The 21,268-nt window shown below is 40.1% G+C and overlaps 1 protein-coding gene across 1 annotated transcript in view; it reads left to right on the forward strand.

Moving 5' to 3' along the window:
• The window catches only part of Vha55 (V-type proton ATPase subunit Vha55), a 199,087-nt gene that overhangs the window by 120,907 nt on the left and 56,912 nt on the right, over nucleotides 1-21,268 (forward strand). The window contains exons 8-9 of the mRNA XM_090377158.1: nucleotides 3,712-3,809; nucleotides 18,521-18,644. Coding sequence (XP_090233284.1) covers nucleotides 3,712-3,809; nucleotides 18,521-18,644 — 222 coding nt within the window. The remainder of the gene's footprint in view (nucleotides 1-3,711; nucleotides 3,810-18,520; nucleotides 18,645-21,268) is intronic.

Consider the following 21,268-nt stretch of genomic DNA (forward strand, 5'->3'; position numbering starts at 1 on the left):
CACCAAACTGACTCAACATTACTGTCCATCAATGTCAACTTGATGCACTTCCTTAGATTTTGTGTTTCTTAACTAACAGCAAACCCCCCCCCCCTTCCCTTCCTATCCTTTCTGTACACATTTTACTCCCTGAATTCCAATTCTGCATTCCTTATCTCTGTGTGAAACCAAGTCTCTTAAATCCCAACAACATCAGCCTTTCATGTCTTCATGAGCACCTCAAATTCATCAAATTTATTCACTAAACTCCTAGCATTGATGCACATGCAAGTATACATGCACCTGTGCTTACTCTTAGTTATCCTAACACAGCCCATGTATTGACTTGTTCCATTATAACTCCTAGCAGTCCTGGAAATCCCTAGCACCTTGCTTTCCAGGCTGCTGCTCATTCCAACAGAAGTAGTGCAAGAATCACTTTCACCTCTGCCTGTGGCTACTGTTAATCTATTAGTCTGTCAATATCCCCCCCCCAAAGCTAGCAGTTTTCCAACCCACCTAACATTGCCTCAATAGCATCAGCAAATTTTCTTTCACCCTTTCCGTTTAAGTGTATCCCATCCCTGTAGAAGCAGTCTACTCCTGTTAACAAGCACAGACCAAGCTGAGAAAAATTTTCCCCCATGATTCTTGCACAATCTATCCGGGATCGATTTGATTGACAAGGTTCTCATCATATACTCCCTCCTATCATGTTAGGCAGAATTGCAGACACTTTCAAAATGAACCCTAACTTGCAACTTTTCTCAACATTGACTTGTACTTAAGTAAGTCTGCCGATCTCTACTCTTAATGTCATTAGTGCCAATATGTATACCATATCACCCCTTTGTGCCCTTAAAAGATACCTGCTCTACAGTCATCAACTTTTGTTCTTGGCAGACATACATTGGTCCTATTCTACCTATCCTTTTTGCATAATATATTTCTCCTGTCCCTGACAAAAGAGTCGCCAACAATAAGTAGCTCCTGTGGGACCAGCACATTCTGCTCTGAATATTGCCGCTGTGTTGCCTGATGCACAATAGTGAGCTCTGTCATTAAATTGGACAGCTGTGAGCTTGATGAGTCCCCCATTTTAATTCCTTTGATGGCATATATCCTACTCTTCAAACTCTCATAAACACCCATCAGAACCCTGGTTTGGCACCTAATATCTTGACACTCTGCACCTAGCACACACACACAAAGACATCCTCCCTGGCTAGATCCTGTCCTGTTCAAGAAGGTCTGCAAACATTCCACAAGTTCCACATTTTTTTCCACTGTGATGCATTGTCGAATCGTCCCCTTCAGTTCTCCCCCAAGCCACAGCATTCCCACTACTTTGTGCTTGTTGCTCTGCTGATCTAATCTGGGGCGTGATTTCCATTTAACTATTTAATTTATTAACAATGAAAAGTAATATAATGTTGATAAATGTAATCTACGATACTGCAATGATCACAGTGTTAAATTAGTTATATCCTTAGATAAATACAAAAGATATATGCCCAACAAGTGATTAAAACCTTCAAACTACTTATTTATCACGATTAAAACCCTAGCATTCTTCTGCATTACTGGTTACATTCTACGATCTTTGCTCCAAACATCGATGCAATAGCGATACGAGCAATGAATTGTAACTTACAATAATCACTAGTTAAATTTAGAAATAGCTATAAAATGCTACTAACCTATTTAATATCTTTGTAAAACACAATTTGATATGTTAATTAATCAAAAATGTGGTGAAAATATGTAAAACACTTATCGTTTGCTGGAGCTTCGAACTTCACCCACTGTTTACCTCTGTGGCCACAGCACCACCCATTATTTATTCAGTATCATTTGTCTTTCTGAATTACTACTCAAGACTGCTGATTTAAGTCCTTTGTTTTCCCTTAACATTTGTTCTACTTTTTTGTTAAAACTTCTTGTATCCTCTCTGAGTCTTTTTTTAATGGCTTTGCATAATTCCGTATACCCAATTTTCTCCTTTTTTATATTGCTCTTTATTTGTCGTCTTATGTTCATCCTGACAAGCGTTCCTTGACTAATTTTTTCTTCTTCAGATTTATTTTTACTTACAGGTTTCTTGCACTTTATCACTTTCAGAAAGTTACTGTATTCTTTGTCTATCTTGGTCCAGAAAGGTCTACAAAAGTTCAAACTTGTTCCTAAATTCCAGTACATCCTGCTTTTTCTCCTCTTCTGTTGTCTCAGAGACCTTTTTATTATTTCCTAAAGTCAGTTTTTTCCTTTCTTTTCTTACATCTATATCAAGTGTGCATCTTGCCATTCTGTGATCACTTCCACCATTTATCTTGTTCAGGATGGCAACATCATTCACAGTATATCTTCTATTCATTTGGATGAAGTCAATTTCATTAGTTGTTAATCCATTTGGGCTCTTCCATGTCCACTTTCTGTTCTCCCTTTTCTTTAAAAAGTGTTCATTACTGACATTCCTCAAGATTCTGCAAATTCCACAAGTCTTTCACCAATTCCAAAATTTCTTATAGTTTCCATTTCTGTGCTGTTTTGTCTTTTTTTTTGTACCTAAGCATTGAAATTTCCCATAATGATGGTATAGTCAAGTTTTCTGTTCATATATTCCAGTGTCGGTGTACAGTTTTTCAACATGATCATCATGGCTTGATGTCGGTGCATATATCATTATAACCTTTAGTTTGTACCTCTTAGAAATCCTGAGCAGTAGACTTGACCCCCTTGGTGATATACTTATTGAATTACAAAATGTTGTTTTTTAATATCTCTATGGACCAGAAAGCCAACTCAACCTTCAATCTTTTCACTGTTTCCATTGGTGTACAGCAGATTTCCACTTGATAAACTTGTGATTCATTTCTTGTTTTTTTTGTATCAGCCAAGCCTGTGATATTCCAATTCATATTTCTAATTCCTTTTCCAGCTCATATCTTATCTATGCCAGTGAGGGATCTTACAGTGTAATAGGCCATGTTTGGTTTCCGTGCATGGCAGCCTGTCACACCCAGAGATTCTTTACACCCTCTGCTTCCACCCTGATCTTCTCGCTGCTGTAAGAGGGAGAGTGAAAGTTACTGGGGACTGAGGGGCCATTTGTTTCATTGTGTTGTCATATTTAATAAAGTGCTTTTCCTCTTCATGCTGACCAGGCGTCTTGAAGAGAAACTGTGTTCTTTCATTGCCACCAAAGTGACGTAACAGGGATTACCAACGAGAAGGTGTGCATGAGTGGATTTTAGGGACAGGCCAACTGGACTTCTTAACTCTTCTAAAATAGAAAGATATTGGACCCATCATTGTTTTAAATCAAGTGTCTGATAACACACAATGTCTGTTCCCCTTGTAAACCTGTAATTCCCTAAGACAGAATGTACATTATGAAAAAAATGCACACTATGAAGCATGTACATGAAGGAAAGTACATTATGAATGTACATTATTAAAAAATAGATAATAATGTTTCCTAAATTTAATGGAGACACTTTTCCCCCTCTTTGCAATTAATTATAGTATACACCATTATTGTAAACACCTTTCATTTATGGATGTGATACATACATGTGTTAACGAAGAACAAAATAAAAAAAATTCTTTTGCCCAACAATTGTTTTGTAAAAATTAATGTTAATTGATGACTTATTTTCATTTCTGATAGCACTATTTTTATTTTGAATATAAATTAATTGAATGTTTGATTGATTGTTTTAATGTTTATAGGTAAACATGGAAACTGCTAGGTTTTTCAAACAGGATTTTGAAGAAAATGGTTCCATGGAAAATGTGTGTTTATTTCTTAATCTTGCAAATGATCCTACGTAAGTCGATTTCATATATTTTTTAATTAATGAAATTGTTTAAATTTATTGATGTTATAATTTTTTTTTTTTTTTTAATGAAAATCCCAAGCATGAAAGGTATTAGAACCTGTAGTACTTACCACCATACATGGGTTGAAGGTTGAGAAGATGAAAGAATTTGCTGACGTTACACTTGAATTTCTGTACATTGTAATTTTCAGGAAACACCTATGAAAGAAGGATGTTCCAGAAAACAGAAGTTGAATGAATAAATGAGGATGAAAAGTCGGTTTTGTGAGTTTGAAGTTGGACAGTAAAAGAATGTTGACTGGTTGTGGCATGTGTTCTGACTGGTTTAGAAAGAAGAGTGCTTATAGAAGCCAGTTCAGAAGAAGAGTACCCATGGAAGCTTCTATAGAAAAGGCATGCAGCAGAAACAGAATATCTGGGAGAGAGTGTGAGTGAGTGAGTGGAGAGACTTCATTAGAGAGTCATTAATTAACCTAATTGTGCTCCTATCAGTGGAATCTTGATGCCTGAGAGAGGATTTGGGGGCACCGTTGCAGATGTGGGAACAATATTCCCTGTTTGGATTTATACAGAGTTGAGCAGTTGTTTGGAAGAAAAGTAACACTAAGAGCTAAAGAGTAAACCCAGTTTTTTAGATTCAGAGGAAGCAATATTTGTGATGTCCTTATGCCGTGAAGATTAGAAATCTGGGTAATCCCAATAGAGATACACCAATGATCCAAAATGTTATGGTCACCTACCTAATATCATGTTTGTTCTGCACGTGCATCCAAAACAGCTCGTAGCCGGCGAGGCATGGATGCTACAAGATTTCTAAATGTGTCTTGTGGTATCTGTTACCAACACGTAACCAGCAGATCCTTTAATTCCTGTAAGGTCCATGGTTGAGACACTGCAGCTCGGAGATGCCGTTCCAACACAAACCACAGATACTCGATGGGTTTGATGTCTGGGGAATTTAAGACCAGGGCAATAGCTGGAAGTCTTCCTCGTGTTTTACGAACCAGTCTCGAACAATCCAGGCTGTGTGGCATGGCGCATTGTCCTGCTGAAAGACAGCACCGCCAGAGGTGAAGACCGTTGCCACGAAAGGGTGTACCTAGTCAGCAATGATGTTTAGATAAAAGTGTGTCAAGTGTATTTAGGGTCAGACGGCACCAGAGGTTTCCTCCATCTCTGCATAGTTTACATTGTGTAGTGATACAGATCACTGTAAAAGCCAGAGATTTAAAAGTGTATGGAGTATGGTTTAAAAGTAAAACCATTTAGCTGCCAGACCTCTGCTGAGACCTAATGTTGCCCCGTGGAGGCAGACCAGGTACCTAGTAGTTTTAGATTTACTCTGGCAGGTTCTGCCACCTAATTTCCTGAGATGTCAGTGGCTAGGACCTAAATAAAAAAAAAAATAAATAATAATAATAAAAAAGGTAATTGGGAAGTGCTAGAAGAAAGCCAAAAATGGTAGGGAAAATTGATTTAGATTGTTGAATTTAGTTTGTGTGGGGCATTCACTTGCAAGCAGGTAGAGTAGGGGGAAGACTGAAGACGAGATAGACAGATTGGAGCCCATAGGGACGTGCCCATTCCCCACCAGAGGGGAAAGTGGGGGTGGCAGAAGGTGGAGGGGACAGCAAGGCTGCCTACACCCCCCATCCAGGGAAGGGGAGGAATAGTGGCCGGCAAGGGAGCCAGCTAAAAATTGCGTGCACGGCACATTGGCAATAGCTGCCTGTTGACAGCCAGTAGAAAAATCATGGCTAGGACAGCATCCCGGTCTTGGTTTCCAAGATGTTAGGATCATTTGTGGGAGGAATCCCATCCAAGATTCATAGTCATGAAGGTGTGGTTGATTTCTACCAGTTAGTTTGGTATGGTCAGTTCCTTTGGCATATGAGTGGTGATTTTTCCTTTGGGAGAGTCATGTTATGGTGGTAGGCTTGTTCTTCGTCTCTCAAACAGGTCATGGGCGAATTTTGTGAAGGCGTCATATTTTTCCTTTGATTCCAGAAGATAGTGCTCCTGGTCCTTCGGGTTGAAATGGGTGGTTGCAATCAGTATGCAGCGGAGGTCTTCATATAGCGGACAGTGGTACATTATGTATTCCCAGGATTCCAGGAGGCCACAGGAGCAATGCGGGTTGTCAATCAAGCCTAGAGTAATTAGTTTTCCTTTGATGGCACCATCACCAGTCAGGAGATAAGTAGTGAAGAGGCCTGGATGGTGGTGCTGGGTGGGCTTTGTCAAGCTCTGGTACGAATTTCTTCGTTATTGCACCTTTGTTTGTGTCATTCCAGCATTGTTGCCAAGGTCTGTTTGAGGAATGTGGAGAGTCGCCGTTTTTCCATGGAGTGGTTGTTTTCCGAGTAAGTGGTGTTGGTCCATGAAGATGGTAGACTTTCCTTTTGTCAGGTTGTAGAGCATGCCACACCACACAACCTCCAGGGGTTAGGGCACCCACCGGGCCTGGAGGGCATGAGTGCTGATGTGGCAAGCTCAGGATGGTCAGTAGGATTGAGCATTGTATGCTCTAGAGTTTTCTTTGGTTGGCTGCCATCATGGCTTTTCTGAATCTTACCAGAGCAGCGTAGGTTATGGCTGGTAGGAATACTGTCTTTTAGAAGAGACAGGGTTCTCCGTTTGAAACCCCAATCTCTCGGGCCATCTCTGGCAACCATTATCAAGTAGCCTTTTATTTTTCGCTGGATATTGGTGAGGTGTGACATGAAGGTTAGATTTCCATCGAGGATAAGTCCCAGGTGTTTCAGTTGCATGGCAAACTTGATCGTGGTATTATGGATCTTGATTTGCGGTGGTCGATTTGGGTGGAGATGAACTCTCAGCAAGATAGAGCAGGTTTTTGTTGGTAATATTTGGAGGTTGTTTTGGGCAGACCACTCTTGCAGGGTCACGAGGTCCCGGTTTCCCAATGCTTCCAGCTGTGCTCTGGAGTCCACGGCTAGCAATAAGACAAGCTCTTCGACATAGACCTGGGAGGTTACAGGAGCAAATTTAGTATATTGTTTGTTGTCTTCACAGCTGGATCTGTTCATGCGTGGGAAGCAGTTGTGCAGGTTTGAAGACAGTATTTAGTATATTGTTTATGGACTCTTGCCATGTTGTTGTCGTTGGTTGGTTCTGTGGTGTCTTGATTGTGGGGATGACCTCACCCCTGGGGAGTTTGTTTGTATGATTCAAGATCCTAGTGGAGGAAGTCATCCATGACCACGTTCCAAAGCAGTGGGCCCAGTACAGAGCCCTATGGACAGCCTCTATGTACTGGCACGTTGTTTGACAGAAAGGTGCTCGGACTGTGATTTTTCTCTTTGAGAGATACTGCCTTAAACAGTTGTACAGGTTTATGGGCAGGGTTTGCCTTTCTGAGCCTGCCTAGAATGCTCGGCCGCCATAAGGTGTTGAATGCCCCAGCAAAGTCAATGGAGATGAGTAAAAGATATTTTTCGTTGCAGGCATTTGCAGTAGTGATGATGTTGTTCGGGACGTCAGTGGTAGATTTTCCTTGTCTGAAGCAGAATTGATTGTTTGAAGTGAGATTTGCAGTGTTGTAGCGGTTCTCAATTCTTTGTCGCAGAAGGTATTCCATTGTTTTGCTTAAGACAGATAATTGGGCTATGGGATGGTAGGATTTAGGTAGGTCCTGTTTCTTTGTCAGATTTTTTAGAAGTAGGCGTACGCTGGCTGTTCTCCAATCAGTTGGGAACCATTCCAGGGGGAGGCAGTGGTTGATTAGGTTCAGGAGTAGTTCCGGGGCATATTCAATGGTTCTTTTTATGATTTCCGGCTCGAAAAGGTCTGGGCCCTGGTGTCTTCTTGTTTCTAATTTTCTGGGCTGTGTGGTTGAGGTCTAGTTGTGTTGAAAGGTTCTTCAGTCCGATTCGACCGATATTGTTTATTGTCCTCACAGCTGGATCTGTTCATGCGTGGGAGGCAGTTGTGCAGGTTTGAAGACAGTATTTAGTATATTGTTTATGGACTCTTGCCATGTTGTCGTCGTTGGTTAGGTCTGTGGTGGCTTGATTGTGGGGATGACCTCATCCCTGGGGAGTTTGTTTGTATGATCTGGTAGACCCCCCCCCCCAGGGTTCACTGTTTCCTACAGTGGTGACAAGGCACTCCCATGACTTTCTTCCTCTCCCTGATTGTTGAGGTGCATTGATTCCTTGTTTCTCTGTAGGACTGTTTCAGGGCTTCAATCTCAACTGCGTTTTGCATTTGTTGTCTGGGAATGATTATGTGCGGTCTAGGGGTCTTAGCATTTGGAATGTGATTGCACGGTGGTCTGATGTTGACCAGTTGTCTTCTACAGTCCAATTGGAGATCGTTTTACTAGTGATCTGGTTGCAAAGGTGACATCGATGGTCGATGCCAGGCTTTTGGGCCCAGTTCTACCACCCAGTTGGTTGAGGTGCCTGTTCAGGATTTGGTCAGGTGTTTTGGTTTTATGAGAGTCGCTGGGTCATCATTAGGGAATGTCATCTGTAGGTTTCTTTGGTAGAGTTCGTCTCTAATTGGGGAATTATCCAGATCTTTGCCAACATCAAATATTACAATTGATGGGCCTTTTTCCTTTGGGGTCTCCGCAACTAACCCCCAGGGTTGGAATTTGGGCATTTTTTAGGATTTATAGTGGCATCATCCTCTGCTTCTGTCTCGATGATGAGCCCCGTGTTTCTAGTTTTTCTTATTGACTTTATTTTTGTGGTTTTCAGGTTGCCTGTAACGTTTGTTATCACTGTGTCCTTTATCTGTTCACTCATTTGTGTGGCCTCTGTGAATGCTGGCTTTAGCAGGACCAGGTGGGGTTTTGGAAAGAATGTCCTCTTTTCATCATTGTTGTGATTTGAAGTGGTGTGGGATTTTGTTTGTTTGGATTCCTCAGCATTTCAGTGTATGTAGGGGCATGCTGTGGCATTTGTTCGCCCCCACATTCCATTTATGCCTCTGGTTTTGCTTTGTTTCTTTCCGATTTTGGAGTGAACGGAAAGCTGTATGGTTTCCAGCTTGGTCCATAAGCCAACAAGGTCCCCACCGAGAGCTGTGGTGATCCTATTGGAGGTTTCCTTGAGTTTGCTCTCAAGTTGGAGACGAAGCTTCATGGCTTGTTCTTGAACAGTTCCTTCAGAGAGGGTTGGGTCAATAGCCGGTGTCACTGTTTGTTGTTTTCCTCACCATTTTCTGGTTGAGTGTCTTGGTCATCTTTAGGCTCCTTAGCCTCGCTTTGCAATCTAGTTTCCAGTTTGAATTTCGGGACTACGTTTCCCCCCCATTTCCTTTGAGGCCAGTGCCGGTCTAGTGTCTTCAATTTCATCCAATATCTCTACTATCGGCCGGCAGTCAGAAACTGTGCCGGTGTGTTGGACACAATCGTTCTTGTGTTTCCGTATTGGATTTTGTGGAATTTCCTCTAGAATTTTCCATGTCTGGTTTGTTGTTCAATTTTTGGTTAAATGGGATGGTTCTAGATTATCAGGAGGTGGAGTACACCATTTGAAAGCTATGCCAATTTGAAGACAAATGTTGGTAACGACAAGTTTGTGGGTGTATTTAGTGCAGACTTGTCCTCCTGCAAAGTTTTGGACTAACCCCCTCAGAAATACTGGGGGGGGGGGAACCAGATGCAAAAGGCCCCTAGAGCAGCGGGGAAACTTTGTTTTGGGGATTTTCAGGGTTGAGAAAAACAGTAGTGATATTATTTTGGTGTTCAGATGCACAGGAGCAGAGTTGGTCCTTCTACATGGAAAGTCTATGGCGGGGGAGGGAGGGAATCTAAAAATACATATTTCTTGAACAAATTCAGCAGTTAATGGCACAGTTTGATGGAGCACTCTTTCATCTCAGTTTTCACTAGTTGGGGGCACCTCCCCAGTCAAGGTGTCAGGTGGAAACGTGGCCACCGCATTGTATCGGCAGCCTCTCTATAGTCCTGTGTCAGCCACATGGTGACCATGCATACAACAAAGGATACAGATAATAACGCTTCAACCCGACAGAATTCCCAAGAAACAGGCAAAAGTTTCTCACCAGCGAGATACTCAGTTCTTTATCTTTTTGTGTGAACACTTTTCATGGGTTAGATAGCACTTAAAATACATATTTACAGCCAGAAATCACGGAGTTGAAAACTACGGGACCGGATAGTAAGGCAGCCATATTGGCTCTTCACGTCAAGTAGTTGGCAAACACGTTGGCATTGAGCAATTAATGCGTTGAAACACACAAGTAGAGACAAACCTCGCCACTTTATTCTTCATCCTTAAAAGCCTTGTTATCCAGAAATTCCAAGCTGTAGCACAGGTTAAAATTACTAATTTCTTAAATTAACAGAGCATTAATTAGAACGTGCACACTGAACGGCAGCCATATTGGCTATCTCATGTGTAGATGGGTGGTAGACATCAGAGTGCCGGGCACATGGATGACTGGACCCAGGGTATCCCAGCAGAACATTGCGAAAAGCATGATATACTGTCACCACCAGCTTGTTTTGTCACACCGTGCATCCAGGCGCTATCACTTCCCTAGGCAAACGACGCACACGTACCCGGTTGTCCACATGGTGCAACAGAAAATGTGATCATCGGACCAGACAACCTTCTTCCTATCACTCAAGGTATAGTTTGATACTCGCATGTCCATTGTAGCCGCTGTCGCCGGTTAACCGTGGTTATCATGGGCACTTGGAGTGGCTATGCAGCCCCATTTTCAGCAGGGTTCAACCTACAATTGTTGTGACACATTACTCCCATCATCAGCATTCCGATTACTGGCGAGTTGCGCCACAGTCGCACTTCTGTTGCCACATACTGTCTGGGAGCGCCTTCGCAAACCTCGAGCATCGATGAGCTGTGGTCGTCCAACACCTCACTGGTGGTTCGTGGGATTCCCCTCCTTTGACCACTTTCGGTAGGTACTAACCATGTCTGATCGGGAGCACACAACCAGCCATGCAGTTTCGGATGTGCTCTTACCCAGTCGTCTGGCCATTACAATTTGTCAAACTTGCTTAAGTCCGCTGCATTTCCCATCTGAAGAACAAGAGTAAAACTGTTTAATGGAGCTCAGTGTCAGGTGTTTTTTATACCTTGAGGTTTGGTCCTTGAGGTTGTCACAGACATTCTCTCAGATAGTCCAGACAAGCAGTACTTGCTACCTGGGAGTCTAAAACGGTGAAGTCCAGACAGTCTGTGACAGCCAAATCCTCTCCTTGCACATTCATGATGGTGAGACTGACAGTAATCCTGGGTATAACCCCCATGCACAAGCACTGAGGGTGGCACCCACACCACATGGAGGAATGGCACCCCCCTCCCCTCTGTATTACCAGGCAGTACTAGGTGGTAGGTGACTCATCAGCCGGTGCAATACCACCACTTTGTTTATTGGAGGCTTGAAGCGGTGGAAATCATGTTTAGTCTCCAGAGCTAAGTTCCGGTCAACCCTTCCCCATCTCTTCCATCATGTAGTATGATTGATAACTTTTGAGGTTTCGATGAACTTCGTGGTGAGATCCAGTCTTCCTTACATTTTGAGGGTACAGCTCTAAAATGGTGTTTGCAGGCTGGCCACTAGTTAGTACACCGGACCGAATCTATTGGTAACTCTCTAGGAGACTTCCGGATCAGCTGGTATAATCTTGCTACCTCTACTCTGCCAGATAGTGACTGTAGGTAGTCAGAGTAGTGTGTATGCCGGGGGGCATTATTGAGGCCACATTATGTCAAGGATCTGGGTATATTCTTACCATGTGTAAGCCATAGCCAAAAAATTTCATTACTTCATACAGCATGTCCCACCCACTTTTTCTTACTATTGAATAAACCATGAATTGTCAAACTAATAGAGTAAACTTATCTATGAAAAGATCTAAACCTTCCAAACACTTCCTAATTCATTTCCCCTTGCAGTCTGCCAAACCCCATGTACTTTTTCTGACAGAATCTCAGTAATTGATTGATTCAATTACTGCTCATCTCAGCTGCCCAAATTATTCGCTGTATGATTCCTTTCGCCTGAAAGGAATCATACAGCAAATGTGGTACAGCATATGCACAAATACCACCTGAAAGATGGTATTTGTGCATATGTCCGTTCCGATATTCCCTGTCAGAGACTTAGTAACATGGAATCTCCTCTTTTCGATATTCTCTGGAATAAAATCTCTCTACCTCATTGTGTCAAATTCATCTGTTCTCTCTACAGTTCTGCCAACTCCACCAATCACTTGGAGCTCTTTGACTTCCTCCCTTTACAACTTGACTTTCTCCAGTCCAACATTCCTAACAGTGAGGTAATTTTCGTTGGTGATTTTAATGTTCACAACTCCAGCTGACTTCAGTTTTCTAGTCACACCGACCCAGCTGGTTGAGATGCTGAGGCTTTTGCAATTACTAATGACCTTGCACAGATTGTTCATTTCCCTACAAGAATACTGGACAATCCTAACCATACCAACCCTCTTGATCTTTTTCTCACAAACAACCCTTCTAAGTACATGGTCAAAGTGACAGTTCGTTTAGACGCCTCAGATCACAACTTGGCGATTGTCTCTTCTCCAATGGAGCCTTTATCTCACGGATATTCCCAACCTCGTATTGTTTGGCATTACAAGAATGTGAGATTTCTTTTCTTTGTTTCCTTGGTCGGATTACTGTTTCAAAACTTCTGATGTCAGTGTTTGCTCAGATCGTGTCAGTGAAATTATTCTTGCAGGAATGGAATCCTTTATCCCACACTCCACTTTAAAATCTCGTCCTTTATCTAAACTTTGGTTTTCCAATAAATGTATTAAGGCTGTTCAAGAGAAGAACATTGCATATCGTAATTGACTTTTTTCTAATTCAGTTTCATTTTCTGCCTACCCCAAAGCTCGCAACAGTGGTAAAGCAGTTATTAATCAGTCCAACCTAGAGTTTAAACAGGCTAAGAGTAGAAAACTTGCTTCTTGCCCTAATGGTAGCCGAGCATTCTGGTCCTTGCCAAAGCTGTTGCCCGCAACTTTTTCCCATCTCTGCCCAAACCAGATGGTTCTATTGTCACTTCAGCCAAGGATAAAGCTGACCTGGTAGCATCCCAACACGCTCCATTCAATGCCTCCTGTGGTCTTCCATCAAAAGGATGTCAGAAGGATTTTGACGAATCTTGATGCTAAGAAAGCTTTAGGTCCCAATGGTATTTCTCCACTTGTGCTCAAAACCGGTGCTCCTGAACTACTCCTGTTCTTTGCCAGCTTTTTTCACCTTCTTATTCCAAAGGTATTTTTCCTCCTGCTTGGAAATTTGCTCATATCCAGCCAGTTCCTAAAAAGGGTGACAAATCCCTCCCATCCAGTTATCGTCCTATTGCAATTACTTCTACTCTTTCTAAAGTAATGGAGAAATCAATTAACCTCCAACTCTTAAACTACCTAGAAACCTTCCGTCTGCTCAACAATCGCCAGTATGGATCCGTCAGTGTCGATCCACTGGTGATATTCTGGCTTATGTTACTCATTTATGGACAAATTCAATGGAAAAGATCGACTTCTAATCTCTCTTGGTACAAGCACATTACAAATATTGCTTCCTCTGCATCTAAACAATTTGGTTTTCTCTTTTGCTCTCGGCGTTACTTTTCTTCCAAACAGCTGTTCACTCTGTACAAATCGCAAATCCGCCCTACCATGGAATATTGTTCCCACATCTTGGGTGGTGCCCCCAAAACCTCTCTCAGGCTTCTTGATTCCATTCAGAAGAGGGCAGTTAGGTTAATTAATAGAGTCTTTCCACTCGTCTCATAGACATACTGTTTCTGCTGCATGCCTCTTCTACAGATATTTCCATGGGCACTGTTCTTCTGAATTGGCTTTTATAATTCCCACTCTTTCAAAACAGTCCGAACATGTGCCGCCACCACCCAACATCCATTTACTGTCCAACTTCAAACTCATAGAATCAACTTTTCATCTTCCTTGTTTATGCATTCAACTGCTGTTTTCTGGAACAACCTTCCTTCATACGTATTTCCTAAAAATTACAATCTACAGAAGTTCAAGTCCAATGTCAACAAATATCTTCTATCGTGTTCTCAACCTCCAACCCAGGCTCGGTACTAAGTACCTATAGTACTTAGTACCGCGCTTGGGTTGGAGGTTGAGAAGACCTCCAACACGAGAGATACACTAATACCTCTCCTTTGGGGTTTACATAAAAAAAAACCCCACATATCCCAACCTGTGCATGCACCGTAGTTCACCTGCAGTTGCTTCAATTTGCATAACAACTCGCTGGTCATACTGTTTTGGCGCATCGATAATAAGCATAGGAGCTTAATCCTTTTTGCAACATATAAGATAGAACTGAGGATTAGAAGGATCGAAATAAACTAAGCTATCTTTACTCTACTGGAGAATTACCTAGAGATCAGCATTTAAGGAAATAGTAGTGAATATTCAGTAAGTTGAAGCTGCCTCTGCGTGACAAGGCATTTAAAATTGGAGTGCAGAGTGCAATGTACAATTATCATAAAAACTCTGGATAAGATTTCTGGTCAATGGAAGATTTTGAGAATATTTAAGAGAAAAACAGTGAGGGAAAGAGCTCAACCTTGGGAAAGACCACCATTAGTGGACAAGTTAGAAAACAGCTGTGTACCATTCCATACAGTGAGTGGTCAGAGAGAAATCTACATACCCATTTACAAAAAACAGTTGATAAAACGTAAAATGGAAGCCTTGTTTTGAAGACCTTCATTCCAAACATGATCAAAATCTTTTGAAATGTCAGGAGCAACTGTTTGATTTTTACCAAACTTTTCAGTTGAGTTTGTCCATAATGTCTAACATGCCAGTATATCACCAGCAGAGGCACAGTACAGTGAGCAATTCATACTGACCATTATTCATCATATGTAAGGTTTTTATATAGTTTTGACGGTTAACGGATTTGATGGTTATATAGTTGACAGTTAATGGATTTCACCATTACTTTAGAAAGAGTAGAGCTAAGTGGAGCTTTTTCTCAAAACCTGTGCTCCTGAACTTACTCCTGTTCTGTTTTGCCTTTTTTCACTTTCTTATTCCAGAGGTGTTTTTCCTTCTGCTTGGAAATTTGCTCATATCCAGTCAGTTAATAAAAATGGTGACAAATCCCTCCCATCCAGTTATTGTCCCATTGCAATCACTTCTATTCTTTCTAAAGTAATGCAGAAATCAATTAACTGCCAACTATTAAACTATCTAGAAACCTTCCAGCTGATTGCCAGTATGGATTCTGTGAGTGTTGATCCACTGGTGATATTCTGGCTTATGGTACCCATCCATGGACAAATTGAATGGAAAAGTTTGGCAAAACTCAAGCAGTTACTCTTGACATTTCACAGGCCTTTGATCATGTTTGGTATAAAAGTCTTCTAGATAAGCTTCCATCTTATGGTTTTCCAACTGTTTTTTGTGATTGGGTATTCAATTTTCTCTCTGACCTCTCACTGCAGGTGATGATAAATGATTCTCTGTCTTCTAACTTCTCCATTAATGTTGGTGTTCCCCAAGGTTCAGTTCTTTCTCCCACTCTTTTCCTCTTGTATATTAAAGACCTTCCATTTACCAGAAATCCTAATCATAGTTTTGCTGATGATAGCACATTGCATTCCACCTTGCCATGCTCAAACAGTTTCAACTTCTCGAATATCCACTATCAATTCCTTAGATTCTGATCTCCAGGTAATTCTCTAGTGGGGCAAAGATAACTTAGTTGATTTCAATCCTTCATGCCTTATCTCGCACAAAGTATTTTTCTGCTCCTATGCTTATCTTCTGCTCCTATGCTTATCTCCCCAATTTCTAAGCAAAATCATATATCTGTATTTGGGATTACCCTGACTTCTAATCTCTTTTGGCATAAGCACATTACTAATATTATGTCCTCTGTTTCTGAAAAGCTGGGTGTTCTCTTTTGCTCTTGTTGTTACTTTTTTCCCAAACAACTGTTAACTCTGTACAAATCACAAATCTGCCCTACCATGGAATATTGTTTCCACATCTGGGGTGCTGCCCACAAAACCTCTCTCATGTTTCTAGATTCCATTCAAAACAGGGCAGTTAGGTTAATTAATGACTCATCTCTAATAAAGTCTCTCTAATCTGTCTCATAGACTCACCGTTTCTGCTGCATTCTTTTTCTATAAATACTTCCATGGCCACTGTTCTTCTGAATTGGCTTCTATAATTTCTGCTCTTTCTTTCAAGCAGTCCAAGTACATGCCACAACATCAACATCCTTTTACTGTCCATCTTCAAACTCACAGAACCAACTTTTCTTCTTCCTCATTTATTATAGGCTACCCAAATTTTTGTATCAGCTTTAATTTTTACTTGGCACATTATGGCCTCAGTTGCCAATGCACCATTAAACACCAAACCAACCAACTTCCTGATTTATTCATTCAACTTCTGTTTTCTGGAACAACCTACCTTCATACTTCCTGAAAATTACAATCCACAAATGTCAGAAAATATCTTTTCTGTCATCTTTTTAACCTCCAACGCGTGCATAGTGCTAAGTACTATAGGTTCTAGCACCTCATGTTTAGGGTTTTCATAAAAAAATAATAAATTATCCGTGTTATAATACTTTAATGATTACATACATGTTCTATTGGGTGCCTCCGTAGCCAGGTGGGAAGGAGTAGCAGTGCGTGGCACACGCTTCTTGATTAGACCGGGGTTCGAGCCCGTCACCACCAAATACGGAAGATGCGGAAAGGTCAGGGAATGACCACCGCATATCCCGGAGCAATATGGCCTTAGTTGTTATTGCTCCTAAAAACCAAATAACAAACAAACAAACATGTTCTATTGGTGGCCACTGATTCGTCACTTTCACATTTTGTGAAATACATTAACCGCCAAACAAGTTATTAGCTGGTGTTACTATTTTCTTGTTTCACTGTTAAGTGTTGCATGTCATCCTTGGTTGTTGTTTATCACAGACTACAGATTTTGTCACTTATTTCCATATCTGACCTAAAATAAAAAATATAAAACGGCATTAAATTATCTGTAAAATACAGTTGGAATTATAGCTAGTTTTAATTTTAGTTGCCATTACAAGTAATCTTTACTATTTTAAAAATGTTTCTTTCAAGTCACCTAGTGATTCCGTATAATCATTTGTTTGCTGTCTCTGCCTGCATGATACACTGTCATTATGCTTTTCATTGAGTTTTATTTGAAAATTTGGAAATAAATTGAAAGCATTTGTTTCAAACTGTACTGTAATCTAGCCTTGGAATTTTGTATCATTCTGCCAAACAGTTTTACTAAAATATTTTGTGTGAATAGACTGACATCAAAATCCAAATAGTAGTTTTAATATAGAAGCTAAAACATTGACATTCCTTTGGGAAAACTGAAATTTTATACAAGGCGAGTATATGTTATCAGCCATTTTATCAGCCACATCCTTCTGTTTTATGCAATGGTCATCCATTTACTGCCCACAGACTCTTGAATTTCATTTGTCCATTTCTGTTGTTGTCTTCCAGCTTTTCTTTTAGCTCCACTTGGGTACCATTCTGTTATTTACTTAGTCCATCTGTCATGTTTTCATAGCAGCGTCCTTTACTTGAGTTTGCTGCCTAATATATGTGTTTCTCTTCTTATCCAACAGCCTGATTCCTAATATAATTCTTTTCCTTCTTTGCTGTGTAGTTTTCAGCTTCTCTTCATTTTTCACTTCCATAAGTCATGGTGAGGAGTATGCATCGGTTCATTATTTACATTTTAGACAAATTGGGATATTGCTCCTAAGTATGTGACTATATTTCCTGATGCTATCCATCTGAAGTTTATTTTTCTCTTGACTTCCAGCCATTTATCATTATTACAGCTAATGACTTGTCCAAGATAAGGTATATGAATCAACCTTTTCAACTTCTGCTCCTTCAATGATTATATGGCCTTTCCTGTGGCATACTTGTTCATCCTTACTTACTGTGCATAACTGATTAAGATTTTCCTCTAATCCTCTAGAATCATGGCTTATGATCACAGTGTAATATGGATATCATAAATGGTTTTGGTGCTCTCCATTCACATTGACTCTTTTCTGCAACGAATCCAATCTTCTGAAAGCTTCAAGGGCAATAGTAAACAACTTCAGAGATATTGTCTCTCCTTGTCAAGTTCCTTTCTCGATATTAATTTGCTACTGTCTTTGTCTAATGTAATTAAGGAGGTAGCGTTCTCGTATATTTTCTTCAAAAATGTAATGTGTAGGATGTCTATGCCTTGTCTTTCCAGTGCCCGAAACATTGCCTTATTCTGTATGGGATCAAATTCCTTTTCATAATCCACAAATGCCAGGTATAATGGCATTTTATATTAGTTAGCTTTTTCCATTAGCTGTGATATTATGTGAAGGTGATCCATAGTTGAGAATCCTATCCTAAAGCCAGCTTGCTCTTTTGGTTGATTCTCATCAAGTATTCTTTCTAATCTGTTAGTAATGATCCTTGCGGACAACTTGTGAATGTGGGACAACAAGCTAATTGGTCTGTGTTGAGTGTATTGAAACTACTAACTTTATTTTAAACTTGTGAGTTTGCACTTACACATATGGTTAAGTTTGTTTGTTTTTTCAGTTGAATAATTTTGACGTCACATTTAATAATCATACTAAATTTTCTTTTCTCTTCCTTGATATTAGAATTGAGCGTATCATTACTCCTCGTCTTGCATTAACAACAGCTGAGTATTTGGCTTACCAGTGTGAAAAGCATGTTCTTGTCATTTTAACTGATATGTCTTCTTATGCAGAGGCTTTAAGAGAGGTAAGCAATTGTCTTCTTATTGTGATATTATATTCCTTTACATGTATTTTTGAGTTTTTGTATGGAACTGTTGGAAACTGAATTCTATAGAAGCGTGCATCTAATCAAACTGTATAATTATATGGAGCAAAGTTAGATCTCTTGAGCTTCCACACACACGTACGCACGCACACACTGTTCCAATTAGAATGCACTGGGGTCTATCTTACTTTTTTTTTTTTTTTTTTTTTACCCAGGTTTAGGCTATTTGTTGTCTGGTCATATTTGGGCTGAAATTTTTGGATTTGTCAACTGCTTTTTTTTCCTCAAGGGGTGGAAATTGTTCCCCTTCTTCGGTTTAGTCTAAAAACATCAGACCTGTACTTCTGAGATGATTGTAAACCAATTTTATATGAAAGGGGACACACACAATGGTTGTATTATGTTTGCTCTTCAGGCATACAAGTGCATTTCCTCATGCTACAGCCTACGTGCATTTGTTTTTATTTTTACTTCAAATAAAATCAGTGTACATTCATTTCTGAAATATAGAGGTGATGTTTTTAGAGTGAACTGAAGTTGGGGAACAACTTTCCTACTGACAAAAAAAGAAAAGGCAGTTGATCAGGCAAAATTAATTTCAAAATCATTAAATCTAAACAGTAATACTTAGTCTAATTTAACATAAAATTCAAAAAAAAATTATTTTGCTTATTAGCTTCCATTGATTGAATTTTAATGTAATTATTATTATTATTATTAATAATGGCAAAATGATGCAAGAAAGCAAAGCATTCTTACATCATAGTGCCAATTTTAATGAAATGCCATTGAGTAGATTGTTTAAGAGATGTTAAAATCAAGTTCATAGTGTACATATAAAAAACCACTGCAATGCATCAGGATCCTCCTTTCCCCCCAAATTTTCATTACACTTATATTGAACTGATAAAATTAATGATAGGTCCCCCAAAATCAGATTTTGTACTGGGACCTGTGATTCCAGTGATATTGGAGCAAGCTAATTTTCTTACATGCAGCCATTGCTTTATCTTAAAGTAACCAGTGTCGATTAATTATAGCTGTTTCACTACTCATTGTGCCACTTGTAGATCTGTGTAATAAAAAAGTAAGGTTTACTTTTTTAATTCAAGTAATTTAGTTACTTGAGATAACAATACAACTTTTTGGTACCATATCTAATCATGCTTATTTCAACAATAGCACATTTTTGACCAACTGATATCAGTACCTATTTCTTACTTCCTGACTCCAATTTTTGGTCAACTTGTGTTATTTCTTCTGTTGCAGACTTACTGAATTTAGTGATATGAACTTTAAACTTTGTGTTCTCTTATTTCTCAGTAGTGCATATGATGTTTCAGTAATAGTAATCGTGGCATGTGATGCAAGAAAGCAAGCATATGAGCTTATGTGGCATCAGCCAAAAAAATTCACACAACCATTCCCTCTAAATGTTTGTCCACTTCCTCCTTAAATTTATTTAACCTATCAACTTCCACAATGACAGATGGAAGTTTGTTCCAGCTATTAACCACCCGCTAGCTAAAGGCAAATTTCCACACATCTATTCTACATCTGTCGTTCCTCAATTTGAATTTATGCCCCCTTAGGTTCATAATCTGAACAAGTGGAAGAATCCCATCAGAATTCAGCATGCTCAACCCATTCAAGGCCTTATACACCTCAATCAGATCATCTCACAGGTGCTTAGTCTCCAGACATGGCAATTTGCAGAATTTAAGCCTCTCTTGGTAAGAAGATCCCTTCATTCCACTCGCCAATCTTGTTGCCCTTCCTTGTTTGCATGCTCAAGCAAATCTACATCCTTCCTAAAATGAGGCCTCCAGACCTGTATGCAGTACTCAACGCGTGGCCTGACCATTGCCTTATACAGAGGGACAATTATCTCCTTTTCCCTACTAGCAAAATTCCTGTATATCATTGACAAAAAACCCCATGATCAGCTCTGGCAGCCTGTCTGCATTGCTCAGAAAACTTCATATCTGGCTGCACAATTACTCCCATGTCTTTTTAATTTTCTACCACCCTAAGTGTACTACTACACAGTTGGTACATTCATTTCGGATTACTTCTACCCATATGCAGTACTTTGCATTTGTCGATGTTAAACTTCAGTTGCCACTTCTCAGCCCATCTTCCCAAATTTTCTAGATCCTGTTGCAGTAGCATACTGCCATTACTGTCATTAACAACCCTGCCAACCTTTGTATTATCTGCAAACTTTGACACTAAGCCTGATATACCTTCATCAATATCATTGATAAATATACAAAACAACAGTGGACCCAACACCGAACCCTGTGGGACTCCTTTAATAACATTAGTCCACGAAGAGCAGTGCCCATTGATTACCACCCTCTGTCTTCTCCCACTCAACCATCCTTTTATCCATTGTAGCAACTTACCCTTAATACCATTCTGCTCCAATTTGTACAGTAGCCTTCCATGCACAACAGTGTCAAAAGCTTTCCTGAAATCCAAGTATATGATATCAAAATTATTTTTTGCATCCAGTTCCTTTGTAACTACATCATAATATCCAATCAGATTTGTCAGACTAGACTTCCCCTTGGCAAACCCATGCTGTATCTGAATTATTG

This window comes from Mastigoproctus giganteus, chromosome 7, assembly GCF_048544385.1.
Source record: "Mastigoproctus giganteus isolate SK-2022 chromosome 7, ASM4854438v1, whole genome shotgun sequence".
NCBI lineage: Eukaryota > Metazoa > Arthropoda > Arachnida > Uropygi > Thelyphonidae > Mastigoproctus > Mastigoproctus giganteus.